At 38.3% G+C, this 19,388-nt stretch overlaps 1 protein-coding gene across 8 annotated transcripts in view; it reads right to left on the bottom strand.

The window, feature by feature from the left end:
* MACROD2 (mono-ADP ribosylhydrolase 2) overlaps positions 1–19,388 on the bottom strand; it is a 1,918,082-nt gene that overhangs the window by 175,093 nt on the left and 1,723,601 nt on the right. For all 8 annotated transcript variants that reach the window (XM_026002392.2, XM_026002393.2, XM_072736414.1 and 5 more), the window contains one exon: positions 13,837–13,918. In XM_026002392.2, the coding sequence (XP_025858177.2) occupies positions 13,837–13,918 (82 nt within the window). The remainder of the gene's footprint in view (positions 1–13,836; positions 13,919–19,388) is intronic.

The following is a 19,388-nucleotide window of genomic DNA, read 5'->3' as shown; positions in this document are numbered from 1 at the left end:
TTCACAGATTTCTCCCTGAACTTAATATATTTTTTAACTTAATATATTTAAACAAAATTTTATTTTTCAGAGCTATCTAAAATATAGAGTACCATCTCTATGACAACAGACTTTCTGGAATCTCAGAGTAGGATAAAAAAGTGTCTTCCACAGTTTCCAGGGAAAGATTAAGTAAGAGTCAAAGTTCCCTTTGCTTGTCAACTATGTATCCTTTTTACATGTGGCAAACATTCGTTGGTAACCTTTTTGTATGTGTGGCTTGATGTCAGGGGAAATAGAAAAATACCAAGACGAATCAGATTATACAGATGTCTAGAAACTTATCATTAGTAAGGAAAGCAAGACACACAAATAAACTTGAACATATAATAGAGAGTAGTCAGCATTACAAAAGGTGTCAAGGGAGGGCTAGCTGTTTCCAGTGGGCAACTGGGAAGGGTTTTTGGAATATATGACATTAGAGCTGATATTTGAACTTTATAGACTCCATTGATAGCATCATCCCTGGAATGTCCCCAGGTGTTGAAGGATCAGACTTGATTAGTATCCATGTATTCATCCATTTCACTCATTTATCCATACAGTGGTTAAGAGTGTATCCAGGATCTGGATTCAGACTGCTTGGATTTACTTCCAGGCCAAATCACATATACATGCGCAATCTTGGGCAAATTATGTAAACCTATACCTCAGCTTTCTTCTCTGAGAAATAGGGATAATAAAAGTACTGGCTTTCTAGAGTTGGTAATACAGGTACAGTGCTTACACGGAATGAGCATTCAATAAATACTGGCCATTAGTGTTACAGTGTCATTATTATCACTACTTTTACTACTTAAATAACCATTTATTGACCCACACCATATGTGGGAACTATGGGAGACCCTGAAGATAGAGTTGATGATCTATTATGTCAAGAAGCTCACAAATAAGTGGAAACAACAATCAGAAGAGGAAGGAACTGATTCTCTGGTACAGGTAGGCAGAGGTGTTACTGGGAAACAGACCAGAAGCAGCTAAATCAGAGAGAAGGTCTATGAAGGATTTCCAGAAGAGGTGAGACTTAAGTTGAATCCTTTTTTTTTTTTTCCAAGATTTTATTTATTCATCACACACACACACACACACACACACACACACACACACACAGGCAGAGATACAGGCAGAAGGAGAAGTAGGTTCCCCCATTTGGTACTCAATCCCAGGACCCTGGGATCATGCCCTGAGTTTAAGGCAGATGCTCAACCACTGAGCCACCCAGGTGTCTCTTAAATTGAATCCTAAAGGGTGAGTTAGAATTAGCTGGGGGGAAGGAAGGGCTTCAGTGCATTCCCCACAGATGTGGGTGACCTGCCTACACCCCCTTATTCCTTGACATTTTGGTGCTTGCCAGCCTGACTTCCAGCCCCCAGCCCCTGGGTCTCTGCCTGAGGGCTTTCTCTGGGTTGCCAGAGGCCACTGGAGAAATAGCAGAGAGTTAACACCCCAAGAGGGCAGCTTTTCACAAATGACTGCCAGGATTTGCATTTAAGTAGACATTTCCCTGCTTCTCTGGTAGTCTAATTCAGAAGCTTCTCTGAGAGAGTCCTCCTCTCCCCCAGATCCCAACTTCAACCCTGGGATTGAGCCAATAGTTAATTTAATTTATGATTTAGCCCTACTGCTTTCCTTCCCTTTCCAGTCCTTCTTTCCCACTCCTTTCTGGTGATTCCTGGGATCATCTCCCAAATAAATGACTTCCATTTGAATTCTTGTTTCAGCTTCTACTTTTTGAGGACTTCAAACTAAGAAAAGGGTCATCACATGGAAACAAAGGGAAAAACATCTTTGAAAACACATTGTTATGAACAGTCAAGATGCTTTAAAGGAAATAAAGTAGTTTCTAGGGTGGCTCAGTCAGTTAAACATCTGTCTTGGGCTTAGGTCATGATCTCAAGGTCCTGGGATCTAGCCCCACATTAGGCTAGAGTAGGGCGTCTGCTCAGTGGGGTGTCTGCTTCCTCCTCTCTCTCAGCTCCTCACCCCACTTGTGCACACACTCTCTCTCTCAAATAAATAAAATCTTAAAGATAAATACAAACAAATTAATTAATTAATTAATTTAAAAACTAGCTTCTGAATGACTGAGGGGAGGGAGTTACAGGGGAAACTATGGGTATAATGGCCTATTCTAGCAGGATAATGAAAGACCTTCCCTGCTGGGTATGATGGCAAACTGTGTCAGTGTAACTGGTCCATGGAATGCCCAGACATGGGTCAAACATGACTCTGGGTTTGTCTGAAAGACATTTCTGAATGAAATGAACATTTGAATTGGTACACTGAGTAAAGCAGATTGCCCTGGTAATGTGGGTGGGCTTCATCCAATAGGTTGAAGATTGACTCTCTCACAAGGAAGAGGGAACTACTGCCAGAGTGCATTTGTTTCGGGGCATTGGGTTTTTTCTGCCTTTGGACTCAAACTGAAGCACTAGCTCTGCCTGGGACTCAAGCCTGTACATTTGGATGGAAAGGACATCATTAGGTTCTTAGGTCTTCAGACTCCCAGTGGAGCTCAGCCATCCCCACTTCTGGGTCTCTAGCTTGCTGAGGTCTTGGGATCTGGCAGTCTCCATAATTGCTTGAGCCAATTCCTTATAATAAATTCCTATCTATATCTATATTTATACCTACACCTAGATCTATATCCACTATTGGTTCTGTTTCTCCAGAGAATCCTAATGCCTCAGATTGAAGAATTTAAATTTTAGCCTGAAAATTACAGTTGTTACTAAACAACTTTAAGCAGAAAATGACACACCAGCTTTTGAGAGAGAACATTTTTCATGAGAGAAATTTACTAATAAACTATAAAATACATGGCTTAATATTTTCGTATTATTTATATTAAAATCCAGCATAGAGTAAATTTGGTCTACAAAGTACCTAATGTGCTGTTACTTATTAATGAAATCCACTTTAGTTCAACATTATTCTATAAAATGTATTCACTTGAGCCATAGTTATGCAGCACATTTCCAGCAAGAATTTTTTTCCCCAACAAAGCCAGAGAACAAAAAAGCAATATATGAAAGAAGAGGATAAGGTATGAAGATAAGGAGGCATGCCATTCAAAATTTGGAAGCAGTTAGGGGATTGATGGAGCATGGGCACAGAGCTGCTGCCCTTTCAACAGTTCTTCAAGCATCATGCTTCTTTGTTAGAGGACGGAAATCAAATAAAAGGTTCTTAGCCAAAGTGATACAAATATCATTTTGAAATTGAGAGCAATCCATCAGGTGGTATTGTTCTGTGTGTTCAGAAACGCCAATTCCAGAAAAACTTCCCTTCCTCAGCAGAAACAACTCAGTGGCTGAGGCTCCATTTCATCTCACGGGGCCTCTTTGATGTTAATTTCATAATGGGTGCTGGTTTTATTCCCTGCACCCCTCTCTCAGATTACTCTGTTCTGCACAAAAAGTTCACATATGACTGAAGTTCTTATTTTGATCACAAATGACTGTGAAAACTAACTGGTTTCTCATGAAAAATCAGTTTTCAGTAGCAGCTTTGTACACTTCAGAAACCCCTTTAAGGACATGTCTAACCTACTTTGAAGTCTATATAATATTTACTTCACCTTTTTTAAAAACAAAACAAAACAAAACATTTATTCATTTGACAGAAAGAGAGAAAGAGAGCACAAGCAGGGGGAGCTGCAGGCAGAGGGAGAGGGAGAAGCAGGCTCCCCCCGGAGCAGGGAGCCCAACATGGAGCTTGATGCAGGACTCCATCCCAGGACCCTGGGATCATGACCTGAGCCGAAGGCAGATGCTTAATTCCCTGAGCCGCCCAGGTACCCCCTCTACTTCATCTTTAATAGAAGACAGAATTTGAGAGTTTGCTTAAAAGCAGAGTATACCGGGGATTTTGCAATGACTTGAGATTAGATTTACTCCTTTATTTAGAGTTGCCATAATTCATGCAGTCTTTTGGGAAGTAAATGGTATAAAAACAAACAGATTACAAAACCTCACAGAACTGCAGTCTAAAGTGTGGTCTCTGGACCAGCATCATCATTATCACCTGGGAACTTGTTAGAAATGCAAATTCTCAGGTTCCACTAATGATCTATCAAACTAGAAGCTCAGGGGAGGGATGCAACACTCTTTTAACAAGCCCTCCAGGTAATGCTGATGCAAGCTGTGTTTGGAGAACCATTGGTGTAAAAAATAGTGATATTTGTATGCTGGAGGAAAAGCTTTCAAAAACATTAGATGTCTCACTTTTAGACATCCAAGCTGAGCTGCTTTATGAAATCTAGCCAACACTAAAGCTGGTTTCCACACCAGGTGTTTGCTGGAACTGAGGAAGGACTATGTTCTCTTCATAAGATATGTTTCCTTCTGTATTTGAAATCACCATCTATCATGTGGCTGGATGGCACAGTTATGGTGGCCCATGTAACCCTGGGACCATAAGTTTGGCTAAGCGACATGTACATGGATGGAAACTTGTTTCAAAGCAGCCTGTAGGTTGCATGGAAAAAAGGATTGTGTTATGAAGGAGAAAGTTACTCTTATGGGTTATCAAGGCAGCCTCTCCATTCTCCAAGGCAAAAAAGGATGGGCCCCTAAAATTCCTTTTTCAAAATTTCAATGGACATCCATACAAATGGGGGTCTGTCAAGCAGAACGATTATGACAATCTTGTGCCTTTTGTTTCATATGCTCTTCAGTCGTCTCTTTTAAGGCTTAATTTCTTCACACAAGCTTCTTCTATATCTCTTACCTTTTAAATATTTCATTACAAGGGCTTCTAGGAGCAATTTGCATTTGCAGAGAGAGGAAATATTATTAGCCAAAATAAAGTACTCTAAGCTTTTCAGGATTTCCTTGAAGTACAGAAGATGTTGGTATGCTCATGGCTTTGTGAAACTCGACAAAACAGAAATGTCAAGCAAAGAATGACTGATAAAGGGGACGTCATTACAGAGTAGAGCTCCTCTATTAAGTTGAAAACCTGCACTTAGGGAATTTAACAAACTGCTAAACCTACTTTCCGCAAGGCAATTGATAGGACTAGGAGAAATTAAGAAAAAAAAGCCAAAGATTGTCCCCCTCCACCCCACCCCAACTGGTTCTTTGTCAAGAGGAGCACTCAAATCTCATTAATTTATAAATAAATCAATAAATAATAGGCACTGCTTAAAAAACTGTATGGTTCTGCTGTTTCTGGCTTGGGAAACTGGGTACATTATGGCACCAATTACTGAGCTATCAGATTTAGGAGGAGAAAGATAGGATGAGAAGGATTTTGAATTTAGTTTTAGAAGTGTTGAGTTGGGAGATGCCTGGAGATGCCAGCTGGAGATGGTCTACGTATAGGTGAATTTACCAGAGAGAACTGGCAGGAAGAGAAGTAGAAGACAGACTGGTCAACGGGATAAAGGCTTTCCAGTTAAGTAAGACAAGGGCTGCAAAGAGTCATGTGGAGGCACATGATCAAATATGCACTGGTTTCATAACGAGGCTGGACTCATCAAAGAGTTCTCGATGACCTCAACAGTGACAGTTGTAACAGGGTATCAGCAATCATTAACTGCTCTAGATTATGGAGTAAATAGCAGCTAAAGGTGAAAACTTCAAAAACCTATAGCTGAGAGTCCAAGTTAGAGCCACAGATAAAGAAGAATAAAGGTGGGAGGATTTCATTTACTCTACTGTTCATTTTCTATCTTTATTATTACTTCTGTGTCTTATTGGGAATTATTTCAATCATATACTGTACCTCAAAAGGGCTTTTTCTCCTACTGCATTTGCCTCAATGTTTTCACCTACAGAACAGAAACCAGTCTACCCAGAACGTTTGGAGGGTCTTTTGGAAGCACTGTGCAGGGGGCTCTGTAAAGATGCCTACCACATCTCCCTTCTCCAAGCAGCATTTTGTCTTGGCTTTGTTTTATCAGACCCTCCTAATGAGATCAAACTCTGCTTAGTCAAGGTTTGGGTCCCCAGGTCTTCATGTGTTCTGCTGTTTATAAGCATTTGCTACACACACCGCACATTCCCCTCTTTGAAGGGATGGATTGCTTTCACTCTATGCTTGCTGCTTGTTCCTGCATTCAGGTTGCTTGGTTACAGCAACACTTCACTGGATTTTCATTGAAGGCAAAATGTGTTTGTAGCTTTTGAGGCCCATCAAGTGGAAATGGTTAGCACCCAATTCCTAAGAAGGCAGTCAACTCATTTATGTCACGTTACAGAGAACATGTCTTGTATAATTTTAAACATCAATGGGATCCAAACATTAAATGTGTACAAATGTGCACAAATGTGCCAAGTCACCATAAATATTCATAATTAAAGAAATTTCTGAATTCTTTCACTTTGTAGTTTTTTTTCTATACAACAAATGTGCCATTTGGGGGAAAATGTACAATTCAGACTGGGTAGGCAGGTGTTTGTCTGTGTTTCTTTTACTTATGCAAAGACAATTGGTGAATTAGTTGGCAAGTGCTGCTGTAAAAACTTTCACACATTTAATGGCTTGAAACAATGCAAATTTGTCATCTTATAGTTTTGTAGTTTTGAAGTCTGACATGGATCTCAAAGGGCTAACATCACGATGTCCACAGGGCTGTGCTCCTTCAGAAGGCTGTTGGGGAGACTCTGTTTCCTTGCCTTTCTGGCTGCTAAAGACTATTCCTCAACTCATGGCCCCTCTTTTCCATCTTCAAAGTCAGAGATCCACATCTCTCTGAACATTGTTCCATAGTCATATCTCCTACTGACTCTCTTCTACCTCTTTCTTCTAACTTTTCCGGATGCTTGTAATTATAATGAGCCCACCTAGATAATATAGGATAACATCTCCATCTTTAGGTCAGCTAATTAGCAACCTTAATCTCATCTGTAATCTTTTTTTTTTTTTAAGATTTTATTTATTTATTAATGAAAGACATACAGAGAGAGAGAGAGAGAGAGAGAGGCAGAGACAAAGACAGAGGGAGAAGTAGGATCCCTGCAAGAAGCCCCATGTGGGGCTCCATCCTAGAACTCTGGGATCACACCCTGAGCTGAAGGCAGATGCTCAACCACTGAGCCACCTAGGCACCGTTCTCATCTGCAATTTTATTTCCCCTTTGTAAGGTGACCTAATGTATTCACAGGTGCTGGGGTTTAAGGTATGTTTGAGAGAAGAGCATTTGTCTTCCTACCATACTTTGTAAATCAAGAGACAGATTGCTTTGCCTAAAAAGTGAGGAGTAGAACTAAGAATAATCCTATTTGGAAATAAAATGATTTCTTATGGAATCAGGTGCATAGGCTTAAAATAAAGTTAATCTTTGAGTTTTTAGTTTTTAACTTCATTCTCTAATAAAAAGGGTTTCTTCCTTCTTTTTTACCTTATTCCTCCTTCCTTCCATCTACCCTGTCTCCCTCCCTTCTTTCCTTCCTTCCATTTTTTTTTTACATTTTTCTTTCATCTTTTTTAAAAAAGATTTTATTTATTCATGAGAGACACACAGAGAGAGAGGCAGAGACATAGAGGGAGAGGGAGCCTGCTGTGAGACTCAATCCCAGGACCCCGGGATCACTACCTGAACCAATGGCAGACCCTCACCCACAGAGTCACCCAGGCACCCCTTTCTTTCATCTTTCTTTTGTTTTTCTACCATTTCTCATTGATTTGGTTATAAAGGAATAATACCACAAAGACAAAGAACAAAATGGGAAACTCCTCCCAACATACTTTTGAAAGAACTAAGAACCTTATTATACAAAAAGTTATTAGGGATCAATAAAAAATGTAAAAAATTTGCAAAGGAAACGACTCGTAATTTCTCATAAGAAATTTGGAGATTTAATAATTAACTGAAAGAAAGGATAAGCCACACTCTAAATGAAAGAAATATACATTGTTACCCATTAAATACCTTATTTCATGTATAAAAGTGGTAACATCAAAAGATGAGAATGTGCCCGATTGGGAAGAGCAGGGGCAAAGTAAACTCTCATATACTGCTCACAGGAATGTGAACTCAATGCAAGGGGCTGAATGTTTGTGTTCCCTGCAAAATTCATATGTTGAAATCCTAACCCCCAAAGTAATTATATTTGGAGGTGGAACCTTGAGGTAATTAGGTCATAAAGGTTGAGCCCACATGAGTGGAATTAGTGCCTTTATGTAAGGAACCTCAGATTATTCTCTTTCCACAACATGAGGGTACAATAAGAAAATGGCCACATGCAACTCAGAAGTGAACCTTCACTGGAACCCCACCACACTGACACCCTGATTACTCAGGATGCTTAAGGAGAGGTATGGGCCTTCACATTTTTGATTCTGGGAATGATAATGGCTTCAACTGTTCAGTATAGGACACTGACACATAATGGCCAATTTGAGAATTAATATAAAAAGTGTCTTGGCTGTGTATACATTTTGAAAAAGTAATTCCACTTCTAGAAAAGTATTCCTAAAAAAAATTGTGGTTGTATTCCAATATTTACCTATCAAGATACTTTTCTGTGTTATTTATAAATAGAGAATAATTTGCAATAATAATTCCACAATTGCAATATGGTTTTGGATAAACACTGGGTCCTTTAAAATCATGTTTTGGAAGAATATATAATGACATGAAAGAAATTTCAAGATTTGGGGTAAGTGACACACAGCAAGTGATAAGACTGCATTTATGTTTGTTTGCATTTTCTATCTTAAAGGACCTATAGGACAAGCTGCAAAAGGTAACTCATTTTCAATGGTTTGTATCTTCTTAATTTTGATTATTTATTTTTACTATATATCTGTACTATTTTTTGTAACAAGAAGTTATACACTTTTTCATTAAGATGGTCACACTAATTAAAGTACCTCCTTTTAAAATTGTAATAAGAAAAACATGAAAAAACAAAAAAGTTGTAAGAAGAAACATGGATATTTTAAAATTTATGATGGTTGATCTAGACACCTCTCTGAATATTCATTTGCATTGTTATTTATTCTATTTGGAAGTGGCCCATTACTGTGTTTGCATGATAAAAGTGAAGCATAAAAAAGTTAAACAACATGCACAAAGTCATACAATTACAAACTGATGAGTGTCAACATTTCTCAATCAGGAATTCATAAATGGGAGATAAGCATCCTACTATTTCACAAATTCTTCCATCTGAACTGCCTGTCCTCCTTACAGCACTTACAGAATACTTGACATCACTTCTCTGCTCCTGCTGATCTTGAAGTATGTATTTTTCATGAAACTTGCTGCAGCCATCTTGGTTCTCATACATATTTGAATTCCTGGGTACTTTGATCATACCAACACTATATTTGATTATTTGCTAATATTGTATTCCAACTGTTGTGCATAATTCTTACCTCTCAGGCATATTATGAGAACTAATTTTTAAATGCAGCTATGACCAAAGCCTTGGGTATATATTAGGCATATAATAAATTACTTGTTGATTGATGGACAGAAAGACAATGATTGATGTTGGATGAGAAAAGCTTATAAAATTGGTGAGAAGAGAAGATGAAGAAGAGGTCATATGAATACTTTTCTTTTGTTAGATTTAAAAAGAGTAAATCTAAATAAAATTTTTTAAAATATCATGCCCATTTTTCAGAGGATATAACTAAAAAAAATATTTTGGAGAAATACTCCTTCCTGAAAAATATAGTTGAGAACCATTGCAGTAAACAAGCCTAGGCTTTCCCTAATGTGGGGGAGGGGCCTGACCATGATATTTCTTATTTCCAACATGAGGATTCTTTGATATAGTTCCAAAACTATAAATTTGACATTGTTATTATAAGGAAAATTAATATCCCTAATTAATATCCTTAAATTCTCTATTAGAACTTAGACTTTAATAAAATAACTGATCTCCATATTCCAGATCTATGAAAAATATACATAATAAATCTTACATACTGAAAAATACAAAGAAAACTTTTTTGTAAAGAACAAAGAGATCTCGGAGTTGAATTGTACAAATATTATTTGCTGTAGGCCATCAGTGTACTGTAGCTATAAATTACTTGCAACTAAAGTATATGGTAATTCCATAAAGCTGCCATACCAGACTTCCAAAGAATACATCTAGAAGGGAAAAGTCAAATGTGCTTCACCCACAACAAGATATAAAACTATTAGAAAAAAGCAATGTTGTTGGTTTCTTTTCTTTGTGGTTGTTGATGCATTTCACAATGGGTTCTGTTAGGGGTTCAGTTGTGCCCTTCAAAATATTTTGTTGAAATGCTACCCTCCAGTACCTCAGAATGTGACTGTATTAGGAGACAGGGTCTTTAAATAGGTGATAAAATTAAATGAGATTATTAGGGGGGCCCTAGTCCCAGATGACTGGTGTCCTCACAAGGAGAGGGAGATTAGGACACAGGCATACACAGAGGTAAGACTTCATGAAGACATAGAGAGAAGGTGGCCATCTATAAGCTACGAAGAGAGACCTCAGAAGAGATCCAATCCTGTTGACACCTAAATACTGTACTCCTAGCCTCCAGAATTGTGAAAAAATTAATTTCAGTTGTTTGAGCTTGGTGGTCTGTAGTGTTTTGTCATAGCAGCTCTAGCAAATGATTACAAGCATTTTTATATCTCCCCTTGTGGTCATGAGTAAGGCTTTTTGGTTTTGCAGTAACCATTCTCTTGCTTACCCGCCGGTCAAAACCCCACACTGCCTAGATGATGATTTTGGATTTGATTTTGAGAACCATGATAAAGTACCAATTTGAATCATATTAGAAAGTTTCCATGAGGACATTTACAGGTATTAGAAGGAAGAGAAGCATGGCAGCTCTGAACAATGATGAGCAAGCAGATGAAGTTAGGAATGAGACTTCCTCAGTGCTCCAAATGCATCCTTGAAATTGAATCCATCCTTGTCTGGAGCCGCTCTAAGGAAAGGAACCTATTATCACTTGTGCAATGACAGATGCTGTTCTCAATTTTGAAATAGAGCACTGCTTCTTCCTAGCCATATGCCTCATTTTCTCAGGTATGCATCATTTTCTATATCAAAAAGTAGGGTTAATATAATACCTGCTTTCTTAGAGTTAGCTTGAAGATCACCCATGCATTTGGCTGAGAGAAAGCAATCCATAAAGGTTAAGCTATTATTCCTATCATTAATAGTAGGTAGTAGTTTTGCACATGTTTTATCTTTAATGTGATCTTTCCTGCCTTGTTTGTATTGTTTTCTTATGTATTTTGTCTCAGATTCCCGATTATGAAATGTTAAGACACAGGATTAGTACACCCCCAAACACAGAGATTTAGTTTAATATAAAATGACTTTTTTTCTAAATTATTATCATTATTGCATTGGCTGAGGGTGTGATCCCAAGTCCAGGGATGGAGTCCCGCATTGGGCTCCATGAGGGGAGCCTGCTTCTCCCCCATCTATGTCTCTGCCTCTCTCTCTGTGTCTCTCATGAATAAATGAATTTTAGAAATCTTAGAAAAAATAAATTGCATTTCCCTGATGATTAGTGTTATTGAGTATCCTTTCATGTATCTGTTGGCCATCTGAATCAGTCAGTCTAGGGGGAATATATGGCAAGTCAGAAAAATTATATTCCAATCAAAGATGGTATGGATATGAATTAACCATAAATTCAAATTATGGATAGATAATGTATATAATCTATATTGGCAGTCACACATCCCATTAGAAGTCACCTTTATTTCATATTGCATATTGAGAATTTACAAATGGCTGATGCTTCAGCATTGTGGAAATACTCAACAATTTGGGAGAATTTTGACATTTAGTTTATAAATGTGCTTACCATTATAAATATGCACTGGAAATAATTTCATGAGCATGCTATGATTCAAAGTTTTGATAAGAAACTCAGGATGATTTTATTATTATTTCATTTGCTCAAGTACTAAGATGCATGTGGATTTATCTACAGTAGCAATTTTTCATTTATTTGCATAATTATTAATACATTCTAGATCACTAAAAATGTTCCATTTAGAATAAATATATAGTATGACTTTTGGTTTTGCATCACTGAAAATACCTGCTGATGGGGTGAATTTGTTTAAATATCAATCGATTATACTTATGCAATTATTTTTATCATATACTAGAGTGAAAACAAGTTTTTATTTTAGAAGACATGAGAATGAATGTTAGTTACATCATAATTTCTAAACACTTAAGAAGCCCAAAATGATGAAAGCTTATGAAATATGCCATGATATTGACAAGACGAGAATATTTGCACTGGACATCATGGCAAGTCACATTTTTTTTCATGAATGAACATTTTCTTTTAAGAATACTTAAAAATACAAAAAAAGAATACTTAATAAATACAGAAATGCAGGCATAGTCAACTTACTGTGGTTATATAGGAAATAAAGGAAAAGGATGAAATAAAGAGATCAAAACAAAACAAAAAAAGTCATATTACGGGGAGAAGAATTTGTTAAATTTAGCTCCTGTACCAACTACTCACTCAATAGTCACTAGGTGCTTTACATGCTAAATTATGGAGTTGCCTAAAGCAATTTTAAAGGGGTATTAAAAAAAAAAAAAAAAAAAAACGAAAAGAGAGAAAGAGAGAGAAGGGAGAAGGAAAAGGAGGAAAAAAAAGACCACAATAACAATCTTCTCCATCACATGCAGAGTCTCTCTGAATTTACAGTATGTCCCAGTTAGGGAAATACTGTAGCTAAAGGCTCCAATTAAATACACTTGAAAGATTCACTTTTCACTTACAAAGCTAGAGAACAGGACCTCACATTACTCAGTGGAACTTAGTCCTTGAACTTTAGCACAAAGTTCAACATTCCCAGCAGTTTTCTGCAGCTGTTCTCGACAGCTACCTGCATCCTACTCTTCTCTCTGGGCAAGGCATCCTGGATTTACACTTACTGGATGTCTTTTACAGATTGCCAAGACAGTGAATGTGCACCACTCCCTCCCTCCCACCTGCCAGAGTACCGGGCATAGGGAAGGCCACTTCACATGTCTATGGAAACCTCAAAAGAAAGCTCCCAATAAGGCAGACATCAACAATGCTCAAAGTAGCTTGACATTTCATGGAAGCCATTCTTCCCATGGGTGACAAAAGCACCTTAATCACTGTGACTTTAATGGTATCATCAAAATAACTAGGTATTAAATAAGCCTAGAAGAGGAACAATGGGGGGAAATATTCAAATTAACCAGGCCAACCAAATCTAATGACACATTCAATCAATGTAAACAAAGTTCTTTAATAACTCTGAGATTTTGCCTACATTCTCAAATGTGGAATAGGATGAATAAGCACCTTTCTCGGATTGTCCTCAGAAGTGCTGCTTTCTTCATTGCAATTTAGGCCACGAAAATTGGGGGGAAGAGAGAGACAGTGCAGGAATTGTTTGAATTTTGGCTATAACCATAAATGGGCTCCTCACAATTTTCAATGAAGGTGTTGAACAGGGTGGATGGAGGCACAGGTTTGGACAACTTACATGTGTGGGGATCCAATCACAGAGCATGCAATTTAGGGCCAGAAGAAGAGTCTTTAGAAGCCATTTGGTTCAGCCCCTCACTTTTGATGCTCAAGAGATTTTGAGATTCAAGAAATGAACCAACTTCCCCAAAATGACATGATGACCTCCTGAGACAGAGAGGTTGAGGGCTCAGATTTCTTGTAACCTCCTTGAGTTCTTGAAAATTATGACACAACTTGCCAGGGGTTACTGGTGTATGCTGATCATATTTGGAACATTTCTTTAAGATAGGAAACGAAATAGAAATATACCCAATGCCTGCAGTCCAATCCTCAATTCCAAAGAAAACAAATCACTTTACTCACCTGCAGGGAAAAACTCGCTCATTTTTTTTTTGTAGATTTTGAAGTCAACTTCTAAGAAGACACAGAAGATGATCCGATCCACCTAGAGGCAAACAATAAATATTCAAAGTGAAAGGAAATATGATGACCCCAGAATATGAGAAATATTCTAGAACATGGTTTTGGAGCAAGAAACAAAACTTGTAGATTTTTGGTACTATATTGCTAACTATATGACAATAAGTATATAGTTAACTTCACTTGAGTGAAGTTCAAGTGGCTTGGTGTGTGTGCACTCTTTATGTAAATAAGCCTATTGGCTCTTTGGTGGAAAGATGTTATATAAATCAAATAAGAAATAATAAATGACAATAAGCCACTTTGCAGCAAGCTATAACTAAGATTGGAGATTCCAATAGGATACCTAGACTTTATGTCCTATAAAACAAACATATGAGAGGTGTAGAGCAGAATGACAATAAACTATGTCAGTAAACAGCTCTTTGTCTTATCCTTCTTAGACGAATAAATTTAATCAAGCCTGTTAGTATTTGAATATGGCCTAAAAAGCTTCTTTCAGTTTAATTTGCATCAAAGTCACTTACTTGTAGCTTAACATACTCAGAAATGCAACAGACATAAAATATAATTAGTTGACAGTGACATGAGGTCAGTATAACTTTAATCTCGTAGATATTATTGAATAAATGTTACCTCAAAAGTAAAATATGTGTGTAGTCCCCTTTTCCTGTTTTGAGAGGGCTTCTCTATGTAAGGTGTTTTTTAAAGACATTCAGATATAGTATGGTAAACAGAGAAGAGAGATGGAGTACATCTGATAGCTCACGTATATCTCATATTAAATCAGTGACTCAATTACATGTCTTGAAAATAAACTTCCCTTTAGTTCCTTTATTTTAACAATCTATCAAAAGTTAAAAATTACTCGATCTATCAAACTGCAACTGGCAATTGACTAGAACATCAAGTGTGGCATGTCTCATGGCAATAGGGAGTAAAGTGGGGAGTGCATGTGGCAGGACATGAACCAACCCAAATGGATGTCATCCGCTTAGCCTTTCAGCTCTCCCAAGCCTGTGGGATACAGATTCACACTAGGCAAGTTCAAAGTACCCAGCAGGAGACAAAATCTACAGGGGTGGGGGGGGCAGGGACGGCTCGGATTCAAAGGATGTTCAGCTTCCCTGTTGGAAGCTCAGAGACGTGGCTCCCTGATCCCTGCACATGTCCAGATAGGCTGCCTCCTGGGCCGCCGCTGGGCATCGATGATATAATCACCAAATACCGTGCAGCCCCAGTAATCCTCCCCCCACAGGATGGATTATAAGAGAAAGCATCTGGCCTTCGGAAATGGAAGGACTGGGTTGCAAATAAACCTTATTTTCTTTTCTCTGTGTTCATTTGAGTTTCTGGTGTCCAGTGCTGTCTGCATATCATTAACATTTTCAGCAAATGCAAAAACTGTCACCATCAACTCACTCTTCGGGTGAAATATAAATTTAGTTGAATAAATGATTAGCTATCGGTGCATTACTGAATGCTCGTCTCTGCTCTCCTTATGGTGTGTTTATGGCCTGTAGCTAAAGATAAAAATCATAATGTTGAGCACTAGAAAAGAGTTACAAAAAACATATTCTCTATGATACGGTTTAAACAAATTTTTAAAGCACAAAGATATAATAAAAGTGTAGAATTCATTCATAAGCACTGATATTCAGAAACATAACTAGAAATGTCACACATGAACTCCAGAAAAAAAAAAAAAGATTTTAGAGAAATGTGGCAGAATGGGTAAAAGCTATTAACTATGGGGGTAGGTGCCTAAATATCATAATATTTTCTATGGTTTTTCTACATATTTGAAAAACTATAATTTAAAATTCTAACACAAAAAATAAGGTCTGTGTTAGACATACTCTACTCTCTGGCTGTATTAAACTATTTGTAATTCCTAACACCATAATTATTCTTACTTCTGTACCTATGATGGCTGACTTCTTCTCTAGGCTTCAAAATGGTCAGAGTGTTTCTAAAGTCACCTGAGATCAAAACCAAAACAAGAAAATTTGATTCAAAGCAGGTCTAAGGGGACCAAACTGGACAGTCTCATTTCCCCCTATTTTTATGGTCATGCAGTATAAATTACAGTATTTTATTTTATTTTTAAGATTTTATTTATTTATTCATGAGAGACACAGAGAAAGAGAGAGGCAGAGACATAGGCAGAGGGAGAAGCAGGATCCATGCAGGAAGCCTGATATGGGACTCAATCTTGGGACTCCAGGATCACGCCCTGAGCCGAAGGCAAATGCTCAACTGCTGAGCCACCCAGGGATCCCTAAATTACGTATTTTAAAAAATACCCCTGTTGCCTGTATGTGTGTTTGCATGGGGGAGGGTTAGTGGTAGAAATGCTACTCATTGGTGTTAAATGAACTTTTAACCACCATAGAAACTAAACACAGATTTCTTAAATATTGCAAAGAAGTATAATCCACCTTTTGGCATTTTCAGCTTTGTTACCATGGAAATGGTATGAGTCCAAAATTTAGCAGTCCGATTTATTTTCCCAGAGAGTAGATGGCTGATGGGGGAAAAGTACTTTTATTTTAAACTAATTGAGCGGCCCATTTCCCTGCCTGACCCTGGGGCTTAACACTGAAAATATCTTGGAAGCAAGTTGAATCCAAGAATTAACCCTCATTTGCCAAGTACTCGTTATGTATGCACGAATGTATTCATATATGTCTGCATAAACTTATTCTCTGGGGTTATTGTTGGAAAAGAGCTCCATTAGTCAGCAATCTTTGTGTTTATAAACTCATAGTGGATATTGATCGCTGCCTGGGGTAGATTGTATTTTCCAAGCTGGCATGCAATGAGATACCCCATCCCTCAGACTCTCTTAAAATGCAATGTTGATACTTCTGTCATCGAGAAGTGGGATCTCTATTTCCTTCTCTTAAATCTAGGATTGCCGGTAACTCTGGCAGAAATACTATGTGGTTTTCAAGTCCATGTCATAAGAGGTGATACAATTTCTGTCTGGTCTTTTGGGGTGTACCCAACCTCCATCCCATGAGGAAGCAGATAGACCACATCGAGAATCCATTTGTTCAAGTTATAGCCGATAGCCTAGCTGAAAGTGAGTAGCCTCGTGATGATTTCACCTCCTGGTTTTTGAGCTACCCCAGGTGATGGCACATGGAACAGAAATCAGCTGTTCCTACTGAACTCTGCCCAAATTGCAGATTTGTGAACAAAACAGAAACACATAGCCAGAAATCTGATATTCTTCTGGTTTCTTCCTGTTGCCAGTTGTTTGGATTCTTGCTTTTCTGGTACATGAGCCCTCTTGAAAGGCTCAAACTGAATGGATCAAGATCAAGTAGAAGACACAATGAAGTGACAAGAACACAGAAAGTCTAATTGCTACATGGGTGAGGGAGTGGAAATCTGATTTATGCAAAGGAGAAAGAGTCTGATTATTCATTCTAGTCCCAAATAAATTACCTGAGGATACATAAGAAGACCCACTATTGCAGCTCAGGAGCATATTTTCAAATTTTCTTTTATGTTAGGCAATAGGATAATTTTGTAAGATGGTTGTTCTTGAGAGGTTATATTTATTCATTTATGTAACAGATATTAACTGGGCCCCTCCAATTTCATGGGCCTTGCCCATGTGCCATTCTCTCACAAGAAAACTTGAATCCAGAATGAGTGCTTTTTTTTCTCAAGGCCAAACAATTAGTGACAAAATCTCAGATATCTTAACCTCACATGCAGTGTTCTGTGATATCACACAGATGGAGACACATGGGACTGAGTTTCTAGGCCTGTCACTAGCTCTGTAACATTGGACAAGCCACTGTCTCTCTGGGATCCAGCTTTCATGTTTCTATAGAGAAGGATTGAACTGAATTATAGTATGTCCATAGTTTCTTTCTCTCTTTTTAATATCCCGGCAATTGTCTATCTCTGTGGTGAGTTTGTACTATGTCAGTTTATCTAAGCTGGAATAACACTTCTCTGAAAGGTTTTGTGTCAGGGTTGGCCACAGGGAAATTTCCATGAGATTTTGAGGGCAGAAGTGCAGCTGCAGCCATTGTACTAGGCAGGTGGATGTAGGATTCTGGCCAGGTGGGGTACATCATCTGCTCATCAGCTGGGTGCTCATCAGCTGGGTTGCTCATCAGCTGGGTGAGGGGTAGCAGCTGGGCTCACAGCTTCTCCAGCTGCTGCTCTTCCTCCTATCTCAGGTTCTCTGAGTCTAGGCTGGACACACATGCAGCTCTGCTTCAAAGACATCGGCTCCTTCTGTAGGGCATGGTACCTTAGGGTTCCATGCAGGCGGAGACAGATGCATATGACAGTTAGTCCATGTGGGTTCCAGTTTGCTCTCACAGTTTCCTCTTTCTCCCTGTTCTCCCCAACTTTGCTTCCACCTTTCTCTTTGCCACCTCTGGACCACCTGCCCTGCTGACATACTCCAGACCTTGAAGATGCACAGGCAATGGCCTTCCATATACTCCCTCACCAGCTCCCTCTCATGGGCCCTGATTAAGGGTTTTTCTTTACTCAGTGTCGACTATCCCCTTGACATTTACTTCCCCAGTTTCTCCCACGATTGTATAAGATCTAATCCCTATAATCCATCCTGTATTCCATATCACTCACAAGGTTCTGCATCTTTGGTTAAACCCCAACTGATGTAATTTTTAACAAAATTTCACTGAATGACATGCACAGGAACACAATGAAGGGAAAAAAATAACAGGTGTTCCTTTTTGGAGGTGTACAACCTGTCAAGGCTACTCAAATCCAATTACTTCCTTCCAGACGAATTTCTATTGGCTCTAGCCCAATTTCCTGGTGAACTTCCTAAAGTGTAAATATACACTTTTACAGTTAAAGCAACTCCGTGTACTTTTTTTTTTTTTTTTTTTACTAACAAGTTGTTAGTAAACTCAAATGGGTCCTCAGGCCAAAACATAATTACAAATAATACAAAAGGTGACATTAATATTTTTAGTATTAACAATTTTATTTTTTAAGATTTTATTTATTTATTTGAGAGAGAGAGAGAGAGAGAGAGAGAGAGGGAGAGCACGAACAGGGAGGGGGGCAGAGGGAGGAGCAGACTCCTTGAGCAGGGAGCCCAATGTGGGGCTCGATCCTAGGACCCTGAGATCATGATCTGAACTGCAGGCTTAACCAACTGAGCCACCCGGGTGCCCTCTAGGATTATCAATTTAACTGTAATCCTCATTATGCCTTAAACTAGAATCCTATGATGAATTGGGTGGTGCTCTTTTTTTTTTTTTTTTTAATACCTGGACATAGCATAGGTCCTGAGGCAAAACAGGAAATATTTGCAGAGTACATGCTTAGGCAAACAGACTTGACTAAAATATAAGTATACAGCAGATAAATTTCAAGGGCATGTAGTTTCATAACCAAAGAACTTTTTTAAGAGGTAGACTTTCCTTTATGTTTGCCAGAAGACCTGAGAACAGAATTATAGAGAAGCCTACAGTGATTTTGCAAAG

Source organism: Vulpes vulpes, chromosome 14 (assembly GCF_048418805.1).
Source record: "Vulpes vulpes isolate BD-2025 chromosome 14, VulVul3, whole genome shotgun sequence".
NCBI lineage: Eukaryota > Metazoa > Chordata > Mammalia > Carnivora > Canidae > Vulpes > Vulpes vulpes.
The sequence above is the reverse complement of the archived record's forward strand: the minus strand, read 5'-3'. Positions and strand labels throughout refer to the sequence as shown.